The sequence below is a fragment of the Heloderma suspectum genome, chromosome 1 (genome assembly GCF_057233095.1).
Source record: "Heloderma suspectum isolate Gila_16-S chromosome 1, 16-S_ref, whole genome shotgun sequence".
In the NCBI taxonomy this organism is placed as follows: Eukaryota; Metazoa; Chordata; class Lepidosauria; order Squamata; family Helodermatidae; genus Heloderma; species Heloderma suspectum.
Window position 1 is genome coordinate 34,064,130 of NC_139458.1, and position 26,097 is coordinate 34,090,226.

General features: G+C 42.5%; 1 protein-coding gene across 2 annotated transcripts in view; it reads left to right on the top strand.

The window, feature by feature from the left end:
- The window catches only part of ITPK1 (inositol-tetrakisphosphate 1-kinase), a 183,598-nt gene that overhangs the window by 118,737 nt on the left and 38,764 nt on the right, over positions 1–26,097 (top strand). For both annotated transcript variants that reach the window (XM_084840337.1, XM_084840345.1), the window contains one exon: positions 11,243–11,360. In XM_084840337.1, coding sequence (XP_084696463.1) covers positions 11,243–11,360 — 118 coding nt within the window. The remainder of the gene's footprint in view (positions 1–11,242; positions 11,361–26,097) is intronic.

Consider the following 26,097-nt stretch of genomic DNA (forward strand, 5'->3'; position numbering starts at 1 on the left):
TGTGCTACCCAAGAACACTCCGTGTTGCGTTAGTGGAGCATGAAAACATTCCTCGCCCACCCCCAAATTGACACTTTCATTGAACAGCAATACTCAAGACAAAGGCTGATAGAATGATTCTGCCTGTTCTCTTTTTCTGATTCTTTATGCCTGGAACTCTTGCTCAGAACATCTGCAAGGGACCAGCTTTCTCCTGCTGCAGCTCAAAACCCACCTCTTCTCTACGATGCCTTTAGTCTCCACCCCCTGCTAAAATGAAACCTAAGTATTTGAGCAACTGAATTTGCTTGATCGTGTCTTTTCTTTCTCTCTTCTTCCGCCCTTCAGTGCCTCTTTCAGATTAAATTTAGATTGTAAACTCGTAGGGTCCTGTCTTCTACTAATGTTACTGTATGGATGGCACATAATAATACTAAGATGGATGCCACATTAATAATAATAATAATAATAATAATAATAATAATAGGCAGCGTTAGCCCCTATGCTGTAGTTGAAGGGACGATGGGTTTTGTATGAATTTGGTTTTAATCCTAGTTTGTACAAGAAACATGACATGTAAGAATCCCAGTAGTTAAAATAAGGGAATTTTATTTGCAAATCCAAAATCAAACTATCTGGTGGTTTCATTTCATATTCTGTGACCCAGTTCTCAGGAAAGATTCTTGCTCACCTTTAGCCTCTTATAGCCTACCTGGTGATTTAAGCCAGCAAGGTGCATTTCCAATTTAACAGCTCCTTTTATTTTCCATGCTTTTTTTTTTTTTTTGCTGCTTCTGCTGCTGCTACAAAATGTTGATATAGCACTAATATAGCACCAGTCTCACAGAAAAATAGATTAAAGCTTTTATTGGGTTAACTTCTTTTTTTAATCAATTTTTAATTGTGAGTTTTAACAAAATAAAAAACTTAACAAAACCAAAGAAATTAAAAATATAACAACATATTCTAAAATCCTCAGTTTCAAATATTACAGTATTCTGAGGCGGGGGTGGGGGGAGAGAAAGAATAGATTACACGTAAACTTCAGTATAATCAGACCAGATATCCAAATATAAGTCCATTTGCAAGTTACGCCTATATACCACTCTTTTCAAATGTTGGTAGCATTGTTAAGTCTTCAATCCATTGCATTATAGGAAGTGAGCTTTTATCCTTCCAGTATTGTAGTATCACTGTATCAGTCTTTTAGCAACCAAAAGGGCCTGAAGGATCAATTTTATTGGGTTAACTTCTGTCAGTATGGAAGTACAAATGTTCTGCCTGATGATTTTTGTGTAATTCAGAAGCTTGCACGTGCCAAGAATAAAAGTAAAAATGATAACCTATCCCTGTCTCCAAGACCCCTACCTCCAAGAGGCAATAACTGCCTTTGCTATTTGGAGGAAGTAGTGCCATTATAGAGTGGAGAGGGGGAATATTTTTAGTAGATTTAGGGCGCAATCCTATGAGATGCGCCCTTGATGCTTGTAAGCCTCCAATGTGGAGGTTTATAAACATCCAGCGCAGAGTGGGAAGCACAACAGAGGCAATCATTACCTTCTGTGCCTCCCGCTCTGCATTTTAGCTAGGCAGCCGTTTTTGATCATCTAGCTGAGAGTCTTGGAAGGGTGGGAAGGAGGCTGGAGAGGCCTCGATATGCTGCATAAGTCGGCTGCTCCAGTCCCCTCCCCTCCCTGCGCACAGAAACACCCCTTTTACATGCTCTTGCTTTTATGACCTTGGACAGGCATGGTTCTTTCCACATCGGCGAGGGGGGTGGGGATTGTGGATTCCTGGGCCCGAGGTTGGAGCGCTGTCTCCGATCTGAGATCTGGGAATCTGAAATATCCTATGCCTTCCCCACCCCCCAGATGCTGCCTAGGGGCCATAAGATTTCTCTCCCTAAAATAAGGAATCAAGTAATTTTAAATCTCACCAGTTTTTTCAGAATCAACATTCGCCCGGAGTTAATCTTGAGGGATAAGTAATATAGCTAGTCTATTTAAATGAAGAAGGCCAGTCTGAATTGATCCTGCATTTGAGGGAGGGACCATAGCTCAGTGGTAGAGCACCTGCTTTGCATACAGAAGGTCGCAGGCTCAATCCACCACATCTCCAGATAGGGCTAGGGAAGAATCCTGCCTGAAACCCTGGAGAATGCTGCCAGTCAGTGTTGACACGTAACAACAGTCCAGAGTACGGGTTGAGTATGGGTTGAATATGCGTTGTTGTTGAATCGTGGGTTGTTGTTGTGTGTGAATTCTGCACTGTGGTTTAACTGGGTTGTTTACCTTCAGATGGACCTTCAGTCTGATTTAGCAGGACTTAAGTTTTCCAATTTATTTTAGGAGGTCACCTGTACAGTACTGTGCGAAGTGCAGTTCAGCTGCACAGTCTATAATACTTAAACCACTTACACTGGTTTTCATACATCAACGTTTATACATCTTTCCCTAGATGGAGACTTTTCTTCATGTAAGGGAGGAAATTGTCTGAAGCAGCCTGGAGTCTAGTTGTAGAAACAGAACACAGGCTTCTTACTAATTCAGTTTCTTCATAGCCAAAGTTGGACGGTTCTTGCTGTTTCTCAGGTTATCAAACTGGGGTGTTGGGTGTCCAAGCAAAACAAATGAATGGGTTTTAACTCTCCTGTAAAGCCACCCAAGACGGACAGGACATGGCGGAGAGTTCTGATAAAATGTGATCCACTGGAGAAGGAAATGGCAACCCACTCCAGTATTCTTGCCAAGGAAACCCCATGGAACGTATTACAAGGCTAAAAGAGATGACGCCGGAAGATGAGCACCTCAGGTCGGAAGGTGTCCAGTATACTACTGGGGAAGAGCAGAGGGAATTTCCAAGTAGCGCCAGAAAGAGTGACGCGGCTGGGCCAAACCCAAAAGGACACTCAGCTGTGGATGTGTCTGGTGGTGAAAAGAAAATCCGATGCTGTAAAGAACAATATTGTTTAGGAACCTGGAATATAAGATCAATGAATCAAGGTAAGCTGGAGGTGGTCAAACGTGAGATGGCAAGATTGAACATCGACATCTTGGGAATCAGCAAACTAAAATGGACAACAATGGGCGCATTTAATTCAAGGGACCATCATATCTACTACTGTGGGCAAGAATCCCTTAGAAGAATGGAGTAGCACTCATAGTCAATAAAAGGGTGGGAAAAGCAGTACTGGGGTACAATCTCAAAAACGATAGAACGATCTCAGTACAAATTCAAGGCAAACCATTCAACATCACAGTAATTCAAGTCTATGCCCCAACCACTGAGGCCGAAGAAGCTGAGGTTGATCGGTTCTATGAAGACCTACAACACCTTCTAGAACTCACACCAAAAAAAGATGTCCACCTCATCATAGGGGATTGGAATGCCAAAGTAGGAAGTCAAGAAATCACTGGGATAACAGGCCAGCGTGGCCTTGGTGTACAAAATGAAGCAGGACAAAGGCTAATAGAGTTTTGCCAAGGGAACACGCTGATCATAGCAAACACTCTTTTCCAACAGCACAAGAGACGACTCTACACATGGACATCACCAGATGGTCAATATCGAAATCAGAGTGATTATGTCCTTTGCAGCCAAAGATGGAGAAGCTCTATACAGTCAGTCAAAACAAGACCTGGAGCTGACTGTGGCTCAGATCATGAGCTGCTTCTTGCAAAATTTCGGCTGAAATTGAAGAACGTAGGGAAAACCACTAAACCATTCAGGTATGACCTGAATCATATCCCTTATGAATATACAGTGGAGGTGAGGAATAGATTTCAGGGATTAGACCTGATAGACAGAGTGCCTGAGGAACTATGGACGGAGGTCCGTAACACTGTTCAGGAGGCAGCAACTCAATCCATCCCAAAGAAACAGAAATGCAAGAAAGCCAAGTGGCTGTCTGATGAGGCTTTACAAGTAGCTGAGGAAAGAAGGGAAGCGAAAAGCAAGGGAGAAAGGGGAAGATATATCCAACTGAATGCAGAGTTCCAGAGAATAGCAAGGAGAGACAAGAAGGCCTTCTTAAATGAACAATGCAAAGAAATCGAGGAAAACAATAGAATGGGAAAGACTAGAAATCTTTTAAAGGAAATCGGAGATCTCAAGAGAACGCTTTGTGCAAAGACGGGCATGATAAAGGACAAAGAAGGCAGGGACCTAACAGAAGCAGATGAGATGAAGAAGAGGTGGAAAGAATACACAGAAGAACTATACAGGAAAGATCTTAATGTCCCTGATAGCCATGATAGTGCAGTCACAGAACATGAGCCAGCCATCCTAGAGAGTGAAGTCAAGTGGGCCTTAGGAAGCATTATTAACAACAAAGCTAGCAGAGATGACAGAATTCCAGCTGAGCTATTTAAAATCCTAAAAGATTATTCTGTTAAAGTGCTGCACTCAATATGCCAACGAATTTGGAACACTCAGTAGTGGCACAAGACTGGAAAAGGTCAGTTTACGTTCCAATTCCAAAGAAGGGCAATGCCAAAGAGTGTTCAAACTACCGTACAATTGCGCTCATTTCACATGCCAACAAGGTTACGCTCAAAATCCTACAAGCTAGGCTTCAGCAGTATGTACGTCTATTTCTACTTCATTGACTACGCGAAAGCCTTTGATTGTGTGGATCACAACAAACTCTGGCAAATTCCTAAAGAGATGGGAGTACCAGACCACCTACCTGTCTCCTGAGAAACCTGTACGAGGGTCAAGAAGCAACAGTAAGAACCGGACATGGAACAACCGATTGGTTCAAAATTGGGAAAGGAGTATGACAAGGCTGTATATTGTCACCCTGCAGGTATATGATGTATATGCAGGGTACATCATGAGAAACACTGGGTTGGATGAATCACAGGTCGAAATTAAGATTGCCAGGAGAATTATCAATAACCTCAGATGATTAGGGATGATACCACCCTAATGGCAGAAAGCGAAGAGGATCTAAAGAGCCTCTTGTTGAGGGTGAAAGTGGAGAGTGCAGAAGCTGGTTTGAAACTCAACATTAAAAAAACTAAGATCATGGCATCTGGCCCCATCACTTCCTGGCATATAGAAGGGGAAGAAATGGCAGCAGTGACAGATTTTATTTTCTTGGGCTCCAAGATCACCGCAGACGGTGACTGTAGCCATGAAATTAAAAGAGGCTTGCTCCTTGGGAGGAAAGCTGTGGCAAACCTAGACAGCATAGTAAGAAGCAGAGACATCACCTTGCCGACAAAGGTTCGTATAATCAAAGCTATGGTTTTCCCAGTAGTAATGTATGGCCGTGAGAGCTGGACTATAAAGAAGGCTGAGTGCCGAAGAATGGATGCTTTCGAACTGTGGTGCTGGAGGAAACTCTTATGAGTCCCCTGGACTGCAAGGAGGTCAGATCAGTCAATCCTAAAGGAAATCAAGCCTGAGTGCTCATTGGAAGGACAGATCCTGAAGCCGAAGCTCAAATATTTTGGCCAATCTAATGTGAAGAGAAAAGTCACTGGAAAAGACCCTGATGCTGGGAAAGATTGAAGGCAAAAGGAGAAAGGGACGGCAGAGGATGAGATGGCTAGATAGCATCACGGATGCAATGAATATGAACTTGAGCACGCTCCGGGAGAGAGCGCAGGACAGGAAGGCCTGGCGTGCTATGGTCCATGGGGTCACGAAGAGTCGGACTCGACTTAAGGACTGAACAACAACAAAGCTCAAACTCTGCTACGGTTTATTTTAGTGGCTATCAAACCATTTTCCAGGGAACACTGGTGCTCCTCAGTGAGTCAATAATGACAGTCAAAACTTCTGCACAAGACGTCTTTCCCACAGCTACCAGTCTTTCCCTGTAATGCAGCACTGCAGGAAAGTTCTGGGTCTGTTCTTGGACAGGCTGTCAGGTCATGAAGAGCTATGGTGAGGCCCATGTTGACTGGCCAGTAGCCCCTTTCACCCAGATTGAGCATGCGACCTAGAACACTCCCCAGAATCCTTTGAAACATGCAGAGATTCCTTGCTGGGAAAGTGGATATTCTGTATCAGAAGCAATATGCTTCTATATACCAGGTGCTGGGGAACATGAGCAGGCCTTTGGATGGCTGCTGTGTGACCAAACTTCTGACCTTGATAGGCCTTTGTTCTGATCCAGAGTGGCTCTTCTCATTTTCTCATATGGAAAGGGTTCCCTGAAGAAGCTTAAAATACTGGCTGCTTTGATCCCTCACCTGAGGTTGAAAGGGAAATGAATGAAGTGCCTGTGCTAGGCCAAGTATAGTTGATTTTTTTTCTACTCCACTCACTTCATACGTCCCTTAAAAGTAGAAATAAATCAAATGTTGATATGAATACAGACTATCCCATCCTTTGGTAATGGATTTTCTCAACACACCCTCCTGTTGATCTGAGGCCGTGGCACCAGCAAGGAGTGCATGGCTAGTAAAGACAATGCAGAACAGAAATGGGGAACTGGGCAGTGGAGAACTGGTGGTTGGCTTCTGGATAAAGAGAAAATTGTGTTTGTGAGGCCACCTAAGTAAAAGGTTTAGGAATTGCCCTAATAGACAAGAGTAGACTTTAACAGGAATTCATATTTTGAAGCTTTGTGTTATTTTCAAGAAACTGTGGGCTGGATCTGGAACATCCCTTCCACAAAAGGAAGGGCTACTTCCAGTCACACCATTGGCTAAGATCCAGTGGGGACTCCCGTTGGAAGAACGGAGAAGCAATTTTTGTCAATTTTCCCCCTGCGTCACCAACCACACTGTTCCAAAGGGTCCCCCAACCTTCCAGAGAGTTTTTCAGGGGGATGCAGGAGGAAAGAGAAACTATCAAGAGTCACCTCCACCACCCCTTCCTCCAGCTGGAGCATCCTGAGAGCGATATTCCACTCATGGGAACTCTGGGTCCAAGTATATATTTTCCTTCTATTCCTGGCTATGTGTGTCTTAGGAAATGGCACTCATTTTACTGTTGCTCACCAAATGGGATTTCACAGTGTGGAGAGTGGTGCAGTCTTTCCTGTAAAATGAACAGAAATATTCCCTGGGTTGACCCTAAAATGAACCACTGTTGGCAGTAGGATTACCACTGCTCTATAATCTTTGTTCCCCATGTGAAAATAACCAAGCTAGCCTCCCAAGAGACATACATAGCCTTTAGCTAGCTGCATAAGGTAGTAGGTATTCCTGTCCAGCCTTGCTTCCTGGGCCTAATTGAAGGAGAGATACAGAGTTGGAGGAATCCAAGGTCAAGCTAAAAATAAATAATGCCTTAATATAGCCATTTTAGTTTGCTGTTGCTCAGAGGGCATTTTCTTTGCTTGCATTTTTTTTAAAAAAGTTGCATATTTCTCTTGCTGACATAGCCATATAGCTCTTCATTTATAGTAAAATTGCATAATCATGGCAAGGCAGTATATCCAGGCTCCCCCACCACCCCCATGTAGAAGGCTAAAGCAAGCTTGCTCTTAGTAGCTAGCACAATAGCTGCTTAACTCGTGTTTTATAGCTAAAACAGGAATCATATAACGTTATTCTTTGCCTTTGTATCCTGTCGCATTAAATACAATGGCTGCAAACAAACCCTGCAGCTTGGTAACCATTTTTGTGGAATTATCTTTGGCTGCTCTTTCCAGAGGGATAGCCGTGTTAGTCTGTTGCAGCAAAAACAACAGACTCTTGTGGCACCTTAAAGATTAACACATTTATTTTGGCATAAACTTTTGTGGGCCCTGTCGCCGTCTGTTTTCCAGACTTCAGTTCCTTCTGGAGTATTTGCCCTTGTTAAGAACTCCTCATTGTCAGTGGTTGGGCAGTTATGCGATAACTTTGGAGGTGAAGATTTTATCGGCTCTCTGTGGTTAACAAAGGACATTTAAGTTGTCAGTACAACATTCCAGGCTGTGCATCTGTGAAGTGGATTGGAAAGTTGAGAGTGACTGTTGATGTCTAGTCAGACATTCTTCTACACATAGTGATGTAGTGGTAAATTTTGAAGTGCAGGCATTCATCATGCCAGTCTCCATAGCCATGCTCCCAAGGAGAGTCCAAAATTGCAGACAGCTGTGTTGACCCATATCAACAAACTAGTTCTAGGAGTTTTAATGTCCTAGGAGCAGATCTTTTGTAAAACTAATGGGTCTTAATTGCCCATTCAAGACTGAGCCTCTGCAAAATACTTTACATTACAACAAGGAACAATATGTTGTTGTTGGGAAAATAATTTCATGCCAGCAACTATGAGGATTGCAGAGAATTCTGAGGAGTGGCAGATGACACCAGCATCTCTGCTAATGAATAAGTGCTGGTTGCTGGTACTGCATCCCTGCAAAGCCTGGCTCCACTACACCACTTTCTCTACATCCATAACTGATATAACCCATGGGCCGCACATGGCTGCAAAGCCCTATTTTGTGGCTCCAGGGCTTCTCCAGAAAAAAAATAAGTGCAGCCCAGAACAAGATTCATTTGTATATCTGCTTACATATCCTGTGTCTTCACATCACAATAATTCTTGAGTGGATTTTAAAAAATTATTAAATAGTGTTACTGAATGACAAAAGGAGTAATTCCGTTTGATCATCAATATGAAAATACACGATTTTTAAAAAGAGTTGAAACCCTAACATGGTCTCTTAATATGTTAATCATATTATTATTTTAAGAAATTAAGCCAAAGGATTACCCTAGATAATAAATTATCAGAGTGGAGTAAAAATGCATATACAAAATGAATGGGTTACATAGAAACACATTTTGCATTCTTGAAAGTTCCCAGAAAAATACTGCTGGCGATGCCCACTTAGCATGATGATTGCCTCATTGATGGTTGTGTTAAGGGATGAATTCCACTGATGGAATTCTTATCTACATTATCAAGGGGTGCTCCTAAGAAGAACAAGGGTCATGCTGAATTAGGAACAGGATAGACTAGAATCTAACACCACTTCCAAATGATCGTAACAGTATGGATAAAGTGGCGAGGAAAGGCCTGATAGAGTACCCTGTTTATATGTTACCTGGAGCTGTATGGTTGCTTCTGCTTCTGTGGCTGTTCCTCCATCACATGGAATCATAGCACTGGACCTTGGTCCCTTCCAATACTATGATTTTGTGTAATGTAGATTGTATGTGATATAGATTCTTGCCCAATCTCCTGCTCAATGCAGGTTTGCAATGCAGCTACAGTGAGCCTGACAGATGGCTATGTCAACTCTCCTTAAATACCTCCAGCAAAGGAGAACCCATCACCTCAGGCAGTCTATTCCACTCCCAAACAGCCCTCACTGTTAGGACATTTCTTCTAATGTTTAGCCATAATCTGCTTCCGAGAAACTTCCAATCATTGGTTCTGTTTCTGCCCTCTGTCACTTCCAGTAACATCTGCTAATGTGGTTAAGGTCAATTGCATGTTTATGTACAACATAACCAGAAGTGGCAGGCATTGCTAATGTGGGACAGAACCACATGATCCACCCAGAAGTTGTATTTTCTTAGTTTTGCTTCTAAAGTGCCTGAAATTGTTAGCACTTGTCCTGGTGGGTGAGGACAGTCCTGCCAAACAGCAGTTTTGGCCCCAGGAGATGAAACCATAAACTCTTAAGTCCAGAACATGTTTGTCAGAGGAAATTGGCCTTTGAGAAGTAGACTCTGTTTTCCATGGACAGAGACTAGCAGATGGGCCCACTCTGAGAGACAGATTGAATCGAGAAGACAAGGGCCATCTTTTAAAAGCACAGTTGTAGATGCTCTTTGGTAACTTTTTCAGGTGCAATGGAAAATATCCCAACCATCTCTTCCCTTCCACTATGGCTGGTACCCCTCACCCATGGCATGTCTGCTACAGTTCTGAGAATTCTCAAACTGGAGAATTCCTCGCTAGCTTTCTGTGAGACAACAGGCTTGCTAATGTGCGATAATAAATGTCTGCCTTGAAATCCAAACAAACGGCTATCTGCCCAAACGTCTTTGTTTCTTTTTGTTTGGCTTGTGTGGTGTTCAAAGATTAAGGCGAAGGGACATACATACAGTGTCTGGTTCAGGCTGGTCATAATCCAAAAATACAGTCCTTTCGAAAGTTTTATATGACAGTGCATATAAATATGATGGATTCACTTGAAAAACCAGGCAGATGAGGTGGTGACAAGGCTGGGTAAGGCAGATAAAGGAAGTATTAGGGTTGGAGGTTTTAGGGCTTGCTTAATTTTGAGTCAAGACATCATTAGTTGGGGCCTCTTAATCAGAGATGGGCAATAAGAAAGTACACGTCCCAAGCCCAGGGAACCTCAGTGTATTTCAGCATTTTAATGGCTGTTTTTGTTTGCTTCCTTAGCGTATATAAGAAAACAGTGAGTTTTATTGTTTGTTTTTAGCGGATTGTGGATTTGCTTAAAAATATGGGTCCAGAGTAACCATTATCATAGGATGTAATGTACTGGTAATGCTTTCAAGCCCAAGATGTTGGATGATTCACCACATGTTCTGTACCACATAAGGCCTCAGGTACATGCTTAGCAGAAGTGTCACTGTGGGTCTTCAATCATGAGACTCATTTCAGCAGATGGGGTGTGGGGCCCTCACAAGATGGTTAAGCCTTTTAAACCAGTGCTGACTGACAGTCATGATCCTCAAGGTGCCATAGCCAGCTTGCTGTACAGATGAAGTTGACTTAAGAAGAATGTTGTTGAAGCAGACCAAAGTTCCATTTGGCCAATCGGTTGCTTCTGGGAAGCCTAAAATTGGAGCATGAAAGTAATAGCCTTCTCTTGTTGACCCAGCAACTGGTATCCAGTGGTATACTGCCTCTGAACCCAGAGGTGTTCCCTATAGCCATCATGACTATTAGCCATGGATTGACTTCTAAACTGCTTAAATGTTTAGCAGTATTCACAGTGCCTTGAAGGTCCCACTAATGGTGATCTAGATTTTCTGATCCAGCCGCTATGTCGATGTTCAGTACATTGGATAGTTTGGCCTAGGACTCAAGGAAGACTTTTATGCATATGGTTTACTTCTACTGTGCACTTGAGTGCACGAAGTAGGGAGAGTGAAAAATTCCATAGACCTTGGCCCTCCAATTTTGATATATGGCTGGCAATCATAACACCTTTTACCTAAACTATTTCTCTCAAAATAGCAAAGTAAATTTGCTAAGCTGCCACTAAACTTGAAATTCAGTCATTGTCAATAGCCTGTGTTGTTTCACTGTTCTTCCCATTAAGTGTTTAGTTTCCAAACAAATCTTCTTTGACTAGTAACATTTTGTGTCACATCTCTTCATTCCCTAGGAGTATATTGATGCTCATCCTGAAACCATCATTCTGGACCCCCTGCCTGCTATTAGGACACTGCTGGACCGATCAAAGTCTTATGAGCTTATTAGACAAATAGAGACCTACATGCAAGGTAAGTCCCTAGCATTTGTTACTGTGCCATTGGTATTTGAGTGTTGGTGGCGGAAAGTTTGATATCTGACAGAAAGGTTAGTCTCCATTTGTATGTGGCTGCTAAGTACAATCCTGCCAAAGCAAGTCTTAATGCAGGGATGAGTAACCTGTGTTACTCAAAATGTAATTCAACCTCAAAATGTTTTGACCTACAGCTCCCATGATCCCTCAGCATTAGTTCTGCTGGCTAGGGCTAATGGGAGCTGTAGGCTAAATCATCTGGTTTGGTGTGATCTGAAACCACAAGTTCCCTACCCCTGATCTAGTATAATCCATATTTTCAGAATATAGAAGCACAAAGCTTTTTTAAAAGGATGAAATAAGCCTGTCCTTAATACCATTTCTCTTTCACATACTCTGGACATATCCAGACTCCTCATATCTGAACTCTTCTTTTCTTTTTATAACTTGAGATAATGATTATATGTTATGTTCTGTTTAGTCTATCTTCTTCACACATTATCAGTAAAAACAGAGGCTATGTTTGGTTATTTCGCATAATAAGTAGTATCGGTGCTGGATCTACGTCAGTACAGGCTGTGCATCTGTGTAAGGGTAGGCCCTGGAGCGGCCCCAGGAAGCTGCTGTGGCTACCACCTTTGATATGAATGACACTGTGTGCTCCATCCTGATGGGAACTGTTCGGAGCAAGTCTGAGGAAAATGATGGTGGTGATGGTAGATCTCTGCCATCAGTTCACTCAAGTTCAGAGTGAATTCAACCTGTAGAGTGGGGGTGGTCAACCTGTAGGTGTGCCCTCCAGGTATTTTGGCCTGTAACTCCCATCATCCCTCACCATTGCTGATGTTGGGTAGGGCTGATGGGAATTGTAGGCCAAAACATCTGGAGAGCCACAAGTTGCCCACCCCTGCTAGAGAGACTCATAGAATCATAGAGTTGGAAGGGGCCTACAAGACCATCGAGTCCAACCCCCTGCTCAGTGCAGGAAGCCTGATTCCCTGGTGGTCTCCCATCCAAGTACTAACCAGGGCTGACCCTGCTTAGCTTCCGAGATCAGACAAGAGAGAGAGGTTGGGCCAGGCGAAAGGAAACTGATAGCAAATAAATAGGATATTATTGCAGAAAAATATTTTTTTTCTTTATGGGGGTGCCCATTTATTCAGTGCTGGAAAAGCATTGAGTTTTCAAGGGCTATTCTCCCTTTACACACACACACCGCACAGTCCTTTATGCTTGATTTTTAAAAGGGAGGAGGCACTTTATACTTTTAATTGTTGTTCCATGATCTTGACCTATGAACTGCGTATTTATTGCATGTTTTTTCCACTTGTGGGTGTTAAGGTTACAAAAGCATGGGGAGGATGGTTTCTCAAGTTTACTTTGGTCATTTTAAAAGTATGCTGGTAGTGTCTATAGTTTGAACTGGGTTTTTTTTTTAACTTTTTGAGAGAAGGGTTATAAAAGAAGACTGCTGGGCCATTTGAGATGTTAGAAGCTGAATGAGGCATGCACTGATGATTTTGGAAGTTCATTGCTAAGGCTAGTGATGCTTGAGATGAAATATGTTTAATTATTTGTCTTGAAGATGTAAGGCGAAGCAGCAGGATGAGCCAATGTCTGGTTTGGTTTGTGTTTAGTGGTTTGCACTGAAATTGGGTCTATTATTAGTGATGGATGGATCAGTCTCTTTCCAGTCTTGGGTCAGCTTCATATGTCTCAATCATAAGTCCATTCCATCCAGTTAACTGCGATTTTTTAAAAACTCACATGAACATTCACATTTAAATTGTACACTTTCCTCTCTAAAATACGCATTTTTACATACATTTCCCTCTAACACACACGTTTTTGTACACATTTTTAAAACTAAGAAATGCATTACAAAATTTGGCAAAGCGCATAATCCGAAGGATAACTGCATGCCAACCCATGTACTGGTCCAGGAAGTGCAACTTAGGTTGGTTCGCTTAAAAATGCAGACTGAACAAAATTCTCCAGCATTCCAGCCCATTATACCAGGTTTCTCTTTAGTGTATTTGTTGCTCTGAGACTGTCTTGATATCTGTGCAAATCAGCTCATTGAACATTCTAATTAAAGCACATATATTTTGGGGAGGAAATTGGATACTCATTAAGATATTTCATTCCATATCTCTGCTGAAAGAAACTTTATTCTCTGTGTTACCTGCAAATCTGTTCAAGCTTGCTAAATGAATTTGTGAGTAAATTTATCCTGAGGATTAGCAAATAACTTTCAGAGAGTTGGCCACATTACTTCATTTTAAGAAAAGCAACAAGGAAGGCTGTGCTACATTAAAGACTAACATGTGTATTGTGGCATAAATGTTTCTGAAACAGTCTATAGCCTACAAAAGCTTATGCCATTATACATGTGTATAATGGTGGAAATACACCATGCAGGATTTCCTTACACAAAAAAGATTTCTGTGTTACTCTTGCAGATAATCTTGGCTATATTTAACACTTTCTTACTGAAATGTTACGTGACTTTCATATAGTTGAATTAAAAAAAACAAAGACAGAATTAGAACTTGAACCCACGGGCAAAGACTTCGGGAAACAACGATCTCACTATTCCCTCTTCATTTGTCTCTTCTTTTCTAATTTCCCCCCTTTCCCATCAGATTAATCTGTTCATTGATTTGGGATCAAATGCACTTCCAGACAGAATTTTGGGGTCACTTTGTACAGTAATGGTAATTAGTCAGTTTTCACACTAGCACCTAGTTCTGGCCATTGCCACCACTTCACCAGGTACCTAGTAACACAACACGGGAATATCTGGATCTGGCATGAAGCCAATACACCTGCTTACTTACCAAATTCAGTGGCTCTTCAGTATATCTAGTCCATTCCTAAAGACTATCATCTCAAAACAGCCTAGAACCGAACTGCAGGTCATATGCATGAATATGGGATGGAAATTTTTCCAGTGTTTTATTTTTCTGTGGAAAATTTTTATCATTTCATAAGTTTGTTAATAAAAATGAATGAATGCCAATTGTAAATACAGTATTAGGCAAGCTTGGCAGTTTCAAAGTTGTAATTAATGTTTTTCAGGTGATTATCCCTAGCCAGTATATGAGAGAAAACTTGTATGTCATTGAAATACATATATTTCTCAGAGTGAAATGGAACTAATAAATCAGGGGTCCCCAACCTTTTTTGAACCCATGGGCACATTTGGGAATTTGAGAAACTGCTGTGGGCACCGCTACAAAATGGCCCCCATGGACGATATGGCTAGTCATATAATGGCTGCCGTGGAGGCCTGACTCGTCAAAAGAGGTCAGGGGAGAGAAATAGCAAGGCGAGAGGCTGGGTGGGAGGGAGAAATAGCATGGCAAAGGGGTAGGGGGATGAGAAAGAATGAGACTAGAAGCTAGGACAGGGGATAAACAGCAAGGTAAAGAGCTGGGGGGAAGAAATAGCGAGACTAGAGGCTGGGAGTTGAGAGAAACAGCCCGGTAAAGGGGTGAGTGGGAGAGAAAGAGCAAGGCTAGGGGCTAGGAAGAGAGAGAGATAAAGTTTAAGGGGAAAAAATTTCCCTTTAAATTTAAACAGTGTAAGAAAAGTATTTGCTATTGTCTTTAAATTTTTACATGTATTCCAATGAAAATTTCTACATAATACAACTTTTACATCACATTGTGTGCTTTAATTTTTTTCTCACATACTTGACCAAATACTTGTGGTGTATTGGGACAAAAAATTAATGTGGGGTACTTCTTTATTTACTAAATACAAGTAGAATAATCATTCTAAATTAGATCTCTCCAGGGCAGAAGTGGGCAACTTGTGGCCCTCCAGAAGTTTTGGCCTACCACTCCCATCAGCCAAGCCAGTATAGCCAATGGTAAGGGGACTTGTAGGCCAAAAGGTCTGAAGGGCCACAAGCTGCCCACCCTTGCTCTAGAGCATCAGAACATGTTCCAAGATAAATTGAAAATGTTCCCATGCAAATGACCCTTTGCAAATTAACTTAATTTGCTTTGGAACTTTTTCCAGAAAAAAAACATCCAATTCAAAATTTTCCAGAAAAATTGTATGACCAGTCATATTTAGGTTTAGGCCAGAGTAGAATCATAGAATAGTAGGGTTGGAAGGGGCTTACAAGGCCATCGAGTCCAGCCTTCTCAATGCAGGAATCCAGGTCAGAGCATCCCTGACAGACGGCTGTCCAGCCTCGTCTTGAATGCCTCCAGTGTGGGACAGCCCACCACCTCCCTAGGTACTGAATTCCGAAGTAGTTTTTGATACAAATAAACTAGGTTGAGTGGTTTAGTGTCAGAATTTATTTTCATTCTGTATGCCCTTCTTTCATAGAACCACTAGATCAGTTTTCTCAAACTGTATAAAATTGTCTCCCATTTCTAAATTTCATAGACCCCAGCTTTGGAAATGTGTTGGGTATAAATGGCCCAGCTCCTATTTCCATGTTATTTTTCCCCACCCTTTACTATTACATTCACCATCTTGGGCTGTGGAAAGCACCAAAGGTAAAATGGATTCATGTCTGATGGGTTTAGAAAATCTAATGTGTTTTTTGTTACATGCTCTTACTGTTTTGCAAAGGAGGTTTTCAAAAGCTAAATACCAGAATTTCATGTTAGGTGCTGTTAGAATGAGTTTGTTACATCCAAGTTATAATTAATGTTGGCCAAGTGTGACCATTCATCTTCTCCCACCCCTTTTTTTTTAAAGTTAACAGAAAAGCAGGGGGGAATCACCTTTAAAAGTAAACATTTGTGTGTAGCGGTTCTGTGAAAGTGAGATATGGTCAGGTCCATGCTACAGCCAAAATACTTCTGATTATGTGGGAGATTGTATTTAGGCTTTGGAATGTGGCTACTGTAGAGACATGCTCCCACAAGAATTCTTTCCCACTCACCAAAACATGATCTAAAGAATTGTACTGCCTCATTAAAGAGCTAAAGCCTCAAACTCCCAGGGTATTACTCAGTTCTTCTTTCACATAATAGTCTCTGGTACAGTTTAACATTCCTGTCTGCCGCACACACATACACACACACCCGTCTACCAACCAGTGATTAAATATATACACCAAAAGGTAATTTACTTGTAACAGGTGTACGTGAAATTAACATTAGGATGCTTAAGCCTTTTTCACACTGCTAATTTTTGCGGTATGAGAGCTGCTCACGCTGGTAGTGCTATTGTTGAGGAATTCATGCATATAATACCTAGACTAATCTAATGCGTTAAGAGAGTATTCAATCCAGCTACCCAAACTGCTAGAAGTGGAAATGAATATATGTAGTATAAATATATACATGTGAAGCTAAATACACTGGGGGTTGGACTCAATGGCCTTGTAGCCCCCTTTGTTGTTGTTGTTGTTGTTCAGTCGTTCAGTCGTGTCCGACTCTTCGTGACCCCATGGACCATAGCACGCCAGGCCTTCCTGTCCTGCGCTCTCTCCCGGAGCGTGCTCAAGTTCATATTCATTGCATCCGTGATGCCATCTAGCCATCTCATCCTCTGCCGTCCCCTTCTCCTTTTGCCTTCAGTCTTTCCCAGCATCAGGGTCTTTTCCAGGGAGTTTTCTCTTCGCATTAGGTGGCCAAAATATTGGAGCTTCAGCTTCATTATCTGTCCTTCCAATGAGCACTCAGGGTTGATTTCCTTTAGGATGGACTGATTTGACCTCCTTGCAGTCCAGGGGACTCGTAAGAGTCTTCTCCAGCACCACAGTTCGAAAGCATCAATTCTTCGGCGCTCAGCCTTCCTTATAGTCCAGCTCTCACAGCCATACATTACTACTGGGAAAACCATAGCTTTGATTAGACGGACCTTTGTCGGCAAGGTGATGTCTCTGCTTCTTACTATGCTGTCTAGGTTGACCATAGCTTTCCTCGCAAGGAGCAAGCGTCTTTTAATTTCATGGCTACAGTCACCGTCTGCGGTGATCTTGGAACCCAAGAAAGTAAAATCTGTCACTGCTTCCATTTCTTCCCCTTCCATATGCCAGGAAGTGATGGGGCCAGATGCCATGATCTTCGTTTTTTTAATGTTGAGTTTCAAACCAGCTTTTGCACTCTCTTCTTTCACCCTCAACAAGAGGCTCTTTAGATCCTCTTCGCTTTCTGCCATTAGGGTGGTATCGTCTGCATATCGGAGGTTGTTGATAATTCTCCCGGCAATCTTAATTCCGACCTCTGATTCATCCAACCCGGCATTTCTCATGATGTACTCTGCATATAAGTTAAATAAGCAGGGTGACAATATGCAGCCTTGTCGTACTCCTTTCCCAATTTTGAACCAATCGGTTGTTCCATGTCTGGTTCTTACTGTTGCTTCTTGACCCTCGTACAGGTTTCTCAGGAGACAGGTAAGGTGGTCTGGTACTCCCATCACTTTAAGAATTTGCCACAGTTTGTTGTGATCCACACAATCAAAGGCTTTAGCGTAGTCAATGAAGCAGAAATAGACGTTTTTCTGGAATTCTCTTGCTTTCTCCATGATGCAGCGAATGTTGGCGATTTGATCTCTAGTTCCTCTGCCTCTTCGAAACCCAGCTTGTACTTCCGGTAATTCTCGGTTCGCATACTGCTGAAGCCTAGCTTGTAGGATTTTGAGCATCACCTTGCTGGCATGTGAAATGAGCGCAATTGTGCGGTAGTTTGAACACTCTTTGGCGTTGCCCTTCTTTGGAATTGGAATGTAAACTGACCTTTTCCAGTCTTGTGGCCACTGTTGAGTGTTCCAGATTTGTTGGCATATTGAATGCAGCACTTTAACAGCATCATCTTTTAGGATTTTAAATAGCTCGGCTGGAATACTGTCATCTCCGCTAGCTTTGTTGTTACTAATGCTTCCTAAGGCCCACTTGACTTCACTCTCTAGGATGTCCGGCTCAAGTTCAATGACCGCACTATCATGGCTATCAGGGACATTCAGCTCTTTCCTGTATAGTTCTTCTGTGTATTCTTGCCACCTCTTCTTAATCTCATCTGCTTCTGTTAGGTCCCTGCCTTCTTTGTCCTTTATCATGCCCGTCTTTGCACAAAACGTTCCCTTGAGATCTCCAATTTTCTTGAAGAGATCTCTAGTCTTTCCCATTCTGTTGTTTTCCTCGATTTCTTTGCATTGTTCATTTAAGAAGGCCTTCTTGTCTCTCCTTGCTATTCTCTGGAACTCTGCATTCAGTTGGGTATATCTTCCCCTTTCTCCCTTGCTTTTCGCTTCCCTTCTTTCGTGAGCTACTTGTAAAGCCTCATCAGACAGCCACTTTGCTTTCTTGCATTTCTTTTTCTTTGGGATGGATTTCGTTGCTGCCTCCTGAACAATGTTACGGACCTCCGTCCATAGTTCCTCAGGCACTCTGTCTATCAGGTCTAATCCCTGAAATCTATTCCTCACCTCCACTGTATATTCATCAGGGATATGATTTAGGTCATACCTGAACGGTTTAGTGGTTTTCCCGACGTTCTTCAATTTAAGCTGAAATTTTGCAAGAAGCAGCTCATGATCTGAGCCACAGTCAGCTCCAGGTCTTGTTTTTACTGACTGTATGGAGCTTCTCCATCTTTGGCTGCAAAGGACATAATCAATCTGATTTCGATATTGACCATCTGGTGATGTCCATGTGTAGAGTCGCCTCTTGTGCTGTTGGAAAAGAGTGTTTGCTATGATCAGCATGTTCTCTTGGCAAAACTCTATTAGCTTTTGTCCTGCTTCATTTTGTACACCAAGGCCATGCTTGCCTGTTATCCCGGTGATTTCTTGACTTCCTACTTTAGCATTCCAATCCCCTATGATGAAGAGGACATCTTTTTTTGGTGTTAGTTCTAGAAGGCGTTGTAGGTCTTCATAGAACCGATCAACCTCAGCTTCTTCGGCCTCAGTGGTTGGGGCATAGACTTGAATTACTGTGATGTTGAATGGTTTGCCTTGGATTCGTACTGAGATCATTCTATCATTTTTAAGATTGTACCCCAGTACTGCTTTTCCCACCCTTTTGTTGACTATGAGTGCTACTCCATTTCTTCTAAGGGATTCTTGCCCACAATAGTAGATATGATAGTCACCTGAATTAAATTCGCCCATGCCTGTCCATTTGAGTTCGCTGATTCCCAAGATGTCGATGTTCAATCTTGCCATCTCATGTTTGACCACCTCCAGCTTACCTTGATTCATTGATCTGACATTCCAGGTTCCTAAACAATATTGTTCTTTACAGCATCGGATTTTCTTTTCACCACCAGACACATCCACAGCTGAGTGTCCTTTCGGGTTTGGCCCAGCCGCTTCACTCTTTCTGGAGCTACTTGGAAATACCCTCTGCTCTTCCCCAGTAGCATATTGGACACCTTCCGACCTGAGGGGCTCATCTTCCGGCGTCATCTCGTTTAGCCTTGTGATACATTCCATGGGGTTTTCTTGGCAGGAATACTGGAGTGGGTTGCCATTTCCTTCTCCAGTGGACCACATTTTGTCAGAACTCTCTGCCATGACCTGTCCGTCTTGGGTGGCCCTTCACGGCATAGCTTATGGCTTCATTGAGTTACGCAAGCCCCTTCGCCACAACAAGGCAGTGATCCATGAAGGGGTAGCCCCCTTTCCAACCCTACTATTCTATAAATAAATATTTGGTGCCTAGATGGACTAGGGAACACAATCCCTACCCATAGGCTTACACCAGCCTTCTTCAATCTGATACCCTCCAGTCCTGTTCTGGATTACAACTCCCATCAGCCTCAGCCAGCCTGGCCAGTTGTCAGAGACAATGGGTACTATAGTCCAAAACATCTGGAGGCACCATGTTGGGGGGAGACCAGCTTACACAATAATGGGATCTAAGGAAAAGGAGCCAGGAAATGGAAGGGCAGAGGAAGCGGATCGTATGGGAAAAGCCTGAGCAAAAAGATGAGTCATCATTTTCTTTGGGTGAGGGAGTTGCTGTCCTGCTCCTGTAATATAGTTAGTGTTTTAAATGTTTTCAAATATAGGATTTTTCCACCTGTAAACTGCAGGGCTAGGAAACTGCTTCAGTGTTCAGGTGCCAGTTTCAATTTTCCAGAGACTCCCTCTCAGTTGTTTCCAATTTTAAAACAACCTGCGCTGTTACCCCCACCCCAGGTTTTTTAAAAAATGTTATTTTAAATTTGTGCCTTAAAATAATCTACACGCAACATTGTGCATAGCCCCAATACTATCCTAGTCCCTCTCCTTTTCATGCTTCCGTTTTTTTCCTGTTCTGTCTGCATCTGTGCCAAAATAACGGAGTCATGCCATTTGCATGATTCAGTTTTCTGTGGAATTTGAGTTGCAAAACTAGAATGTTTAATCAATGTGTGGAATCTTAATCCTCTAGTTCAGTGGTCTCCAAACTTTTTTGATTGCAGCCCCATCGGTAAAACATTTTTGAGCGTACACCCCTAATAGATGTATATTTATTTATACAGTATATATATGTACTACTGCACTAATATATCATGTACATTTTAAAACATACACAAAAAATAGAAATTAAAAAAGGATGAGCTAAAGATGAAATAAACAATTTTTTAAAAGGTACAGAAAACCTTTTTTGCTCTCATTAAAGAAAATAGTAATATTTAAAATAATAATATTTATAATAATAATATAATAATATAATGATATTTTTAGTGAGAGCAACATGAATCAGTATGCTTCATTATTTTTGAACACCTTTGTTTAACACTTTGTGATGCAGCGATTTGAAGGTCTGGTTCTAAGTTCAGTTTATTTTGATACTTGGTTATTATAATAGCTGTCGTAGCTGTCATAACACGCGCTTTCTTCTTGGCTTGTTGTTGTTGTTCAGTCATTAAGTCATGTCCGACTCTTCGTAACCCCATGGAAGCCAGGCCTTCCTGTCCTCCGCTCTCTCCCGGAGCGTGCTCAAGTTCATATTCATTGCATCGGTGATGCTATCTAGCCATCTTATCCTCTGCCGTCCCCTTCTCCTTTTGCCTTCAGTCTTTCCCAGCATCAGGGTCTTTACCAGTGACTTTTCTCTTCGCATTAGGTGGCCAAAATATTTGAGCTTCTGCTTCAGTATCTGTCCTTCCAATGAGCACTCAGGGTTGATTTCCTTTAGGATGGACTGATTGGACCTCCTTGCAGTCCAGGGGACTCGTAACAGTCTTCTCCAGCACCACAGTTCGAAAGCATCAATTCTTCGGCGCTCAGTCTTCCTTACAGTCCAGCTCCCACAGCCATACATTACTACTGGAAAAACCATAGCTTTGATTAGACGGACCTTTGTCGGCAAGGTGATGTCTCTGCTTCTTGCTATGTTGTCTAGGTTTGCCATAGCTTTCCTCCCAAGGAGCAAGCGTCTTTTAATTTCATGGCTACAGTCACCATCTGCGGTGATCTTGGAGCCCAAGAAAATAAAATCTGTCACTGCTTCCATTTCTTCCCCTTCCATATGCCAGGAAGTGATGGGGCCAGATGCCATGATCTTCGTTGTTTTAATGTTGAATTTCAAACCAGCTTTTGCACTTTCCTCTTTCACCCTCAACAAGAGGTTCTTTAGATCCTCTTCGCTTTCTGCATTAGGGTGGTATCATCTGTGTATCTGAGGTTTTGATAATTCTCCCGCCAATCTTAATTCCGACCTGTGATTCATCCAACCCGGCATTTCTCATGATGTACTCTGCATATAAGTTAAATAAGCAGGGTGACAATATGCAGCCTTGTCGTACTCCTTTCCCAATTTTGAACCAATCGGTTGTTCCATGCCTGGTTCTTACTGTTGCTTCTTGACCCTCGTACAGGTTTCTCAGGAGACAGGTAAGGTGGTCTGGTACTCCCATCTCTTTAAGAATTTGCCAGAGTTTGTTGTGATCCACACAATCAAAGGCCTTAGCGTAGTCAATGAAGCGGAAATAGACATTTTTCTGGAATTCTCTTGCTTTCTCCACGATCCAGCGAATGTTGGCGATTTGATCTCTAGTTCCTCTGCCTCTTCGAAACCCATCTTGTACTTCCGGTAGTTCTCGCTTCACATGCTGCTGAAGCCTAGCTTGTAGAATTTTGAGCATCACCTTGCTGGCATGTGAAATGAGCGCAATTGTACGGTAGTTTGAACACTCTTTGGCGTTGCCCTTCTTTGGAATTGGAACGTAAACTGACCTTTTCCAGTCTTGTGCCACTGCTGAGTGTTCCAAATTTGTTGGCATATTGAGTGCAGCACTTTAACAGCATCATCTTTTAGGATTTTAAATAACTCAGCTGGAATACTGTCATCTCCGCTAGCTTTGTTGTTAGTAATGCTTGCTAAGGCCCACTTGACTTCACTGTCAAGGATGTCCGGCTCAAGTTCAGTGAGCGCACTATCATGGCTATCAGGGACATTAAGATCTTTCCTGTATAGTTCTTCTGTGTATTCTCTCCACCTCTTCTTAATCTCATCTGCTTCTGTTAGGTCCCTGCCTTCTTTGTCCTTTATCATGCCCGTCTTTGCACAAAACGTTCCCTTGAGATCTCGGATTTTCTTGAAAAAATCTCTAGTCTTTCTCATTCTATTGTTTTCCTCGATTTCTTTGCATTGTTCATTTCAGAATGCCTTCTTGTCTCTCCTTGCTATTCTCTGGAACTCTGCATTCAGTTGGATATATCTTCCCCTTTCTCCCTTGCTTTTCGCTTCCCTTCTTTCCTCAGCTACTTATAAAGCCTCCTCAGACAGCCACTTGGCTTTCTTGCATTTTTTTTTCTTTGGGATGGATTTCATTGCTGCCTCCTGAACAGTGTTACGGACCTCCGTCCATAGTTCCTCAGGCACTCTGTCTATCAGGTCTAATCCCTGAAATCTATTTGTCACCTCCACTGTATAATTCATAAGGGATATGATTGAGGTCATACCTGAATGGTTTAGTGGTTTTCCCTACGTTCTTCAATTTCAGCCGAAATTTTGCAAGAAGCAGCTCATGATCTGAGCCACAGTCAGCTCCAGGTCTTGTTTTGACTGACTGTATAGAGCTTCTCCATCTTTGGCTGCAAAGGACATAATCACTCTGATTTCGATATTGACCATCTGGTGATGTCCATGTGTAGAGTCGCCTCTTGTGCTGTTGGAAAAGAGTGTTTGCTATGATCAGCGTGTTCCCTTGGCAAAACTCTATTAGCCTTTGTCCTGCTTCATTTTGTACACCAAGGCCACGCTGGCCTGTTATCCCAGTGATTTCTTGACTTCCTACTTTGGCATTCCAATCCCCTATGATGAGGAGGACATCTTTTTTTGGTGTGAGTTCTAGAAGGTGTTGTAGGTGTTCATAGAACCGATCAGCCTCAGCTTCTTCGGCCTCAGTGGTAGGGGCATAGACTTGAATTACTGTGATGTTGAATGGTTTGCCTTGGATTCATACTGAGATCATTCTATCGTTTTTAAGATTGTACCCCAGTACTGCTTTTCCCACCCTTTTATTGACTATGAGTGCTACTCCATTTTTTCTAAGGGATTCTTGCCCACAGTAGTAGATATGATGGTCCTTTGAATTAAATTTGCCCATGCTTGTCCATTTTAAGTTAGCTGATTGCCAAGATGTCGATGTTCAATCTTGCCACCTCATATTTGACCACCTCCAGCTTACCTTGATTCATTGATCTGACATTCCAGGTTCCTAAACAATATTGTTCTTTACAGCATCGGATTTTCTTTTCACCACCAGACACATCCACAGCTGAGTGTCCTTTCAGCTTTGGCCCAGCCGCTTCACTCTTTCTGGCGCTACTTGGAAATACCCTCTGCTCTTCCCCAGTAGTATATTGGACACCTTCCGACCTGAGGGGCTCACCTTCCAGCGTCATCTCTTTTAGCCTTGTGATACGTTCCATGGGGTTTTCTTGGCCAGAATCCTGGAGTGGGTTGCCATTTCCTTCTCCAGTGGACCACATTTTGTCGGAACTCTCTGCCATCACCTGTCCAGCTTGGGTGGCCCTGCACAGCATAGCTTATGGCTTCACTGAGTTATGCAAGCCCCTTCGCCACAACAAGGCAGTGATCCATGCTTCATTCTACCAAAGGAGTTTGGGAAGGGTTAATCTCCTTCCTGCTCTCCTTTGGCAGGATGGCAGGTGCTCCAGTGCTGTGGCTTCCTCTGCCGTGCCTGGCAAAGACTGGCGCAGTTGCTGTTGGTGGCCGCAGCAGAGGCAGGATAGGACTGGAGCTGAGAGAGAAATGCTATGAAACTTCCCTCTTGGCTCCCATCCCGTTCCATCCTGCCGCCTCCACCTCTGCCATCATTGCATACTATGGCAGCTTGTCAGGGCAGCAGGAGGCTGCTCAATTATCAGGCAGCTCGTGCACCCCAGTGGATTGTCTTGTGCACCCCCTGGGGTGCGCACACCCCACTTTGGAGACCACTTCTCTAGTTGTCTAGAGTTCAGCCTTTTCAGACCAGGGACTGACTTTTCACCCCTACCTGAAACGTGGGATTCCCACCCACGTTTAAAAAGGTGTTCCCCTTGTGCAACCCTCCTTAGGTCAAGGTATGACCTGATTGTGGATCATTGTTCACCACTTGAGAACAAGTACTCAAATTTCAGTGCTCTTGTTCAGTGGTTTTCCCGTGTCCTGCCCTTCCACATTGAACTGCTAAGAAGACCTTCATGTTGGAGAGGATTGTGGGGCACATTCTTGAGCCTGCTCTCTGGTCACACAGGACTCTTGATAAGCAGTTTGTAGCTGCACATTACTGACAAAGATGGGTAATGGTGGACATACTATTTTGAGGAACCTGTAATGGAACTTTAGGATTTCTTAGAATCTCTAAACCACTGCTCTTGCTCGCAAACTTTTATTTACAGGAAGGGGCCATTTGCTTCTATTTGATTTGCACTGTTCAATACAAGAGGGTCATGGGGTCTGCATTCAGTCATACTCTTTTACCCAGTGGAGAATTGCTTGCTTGATCACAGTTATGAATTGAATACATTCTTAGATAATCTAGCCATTGCCTTAGGCTGTCATTAGCTAGTGCTCTGGTGCTAGGGATTGTGTCAAGAAAAGCAAAGGAAAGATGAATGGAATTACCCAGAGTGCTACATTTTACCTGTGGCTATTTTCACCCAGTTGATTAAATCCAAAGCAACATTTGTGGGCTGTATCTAAGAAGAAATTACTGCTTCGTGATGCACATGGATAATATATTAAAGCATTCTTACCTCCTGGATTGACCTCTGTCTCCCTCTTGCGCATTTACCTCCTGGATTGACCTCTTGTTCCCTCTTGGGTATTTTCCTTAATCACTCATCATCTGGGGGATTGATGAAAGCACAATGATAGGATCAACCTTTTTAAAAAAAAGTTTCACAGCTGCCAGAGAAATACCTAGTTTTCTAAAGAAATTGTGGTGCCATTGTTCTTTCTGCAGAGATTAACACATCACTGACTTTGTGCGTGACCAGTTAAGTTAGTGAATGTTTCATTTTGATGACCACCCCCTCCCAGACCTATCACTTTAATCAGGTTTTTCAGCAAATTGAAATGGTTGAAGCTCCCTTTTAAGGTTCTTTTGTTCCTAATAACTTGAGCTGTGTCCTCTTAAATATAAAAAGATTGAAATAGGTTTTCGTCAAAATAATGGAACTAATAGTTAACTGTGTGCAGGATCCAGTTCTCCACATGGAGCACCCTTCTCACTGTAGCACCCTGCACCTTTTATTTATTTATTAAATTTATTAATCGCCCATCTGACTGGTCACCCAGCCACCTTATTGAA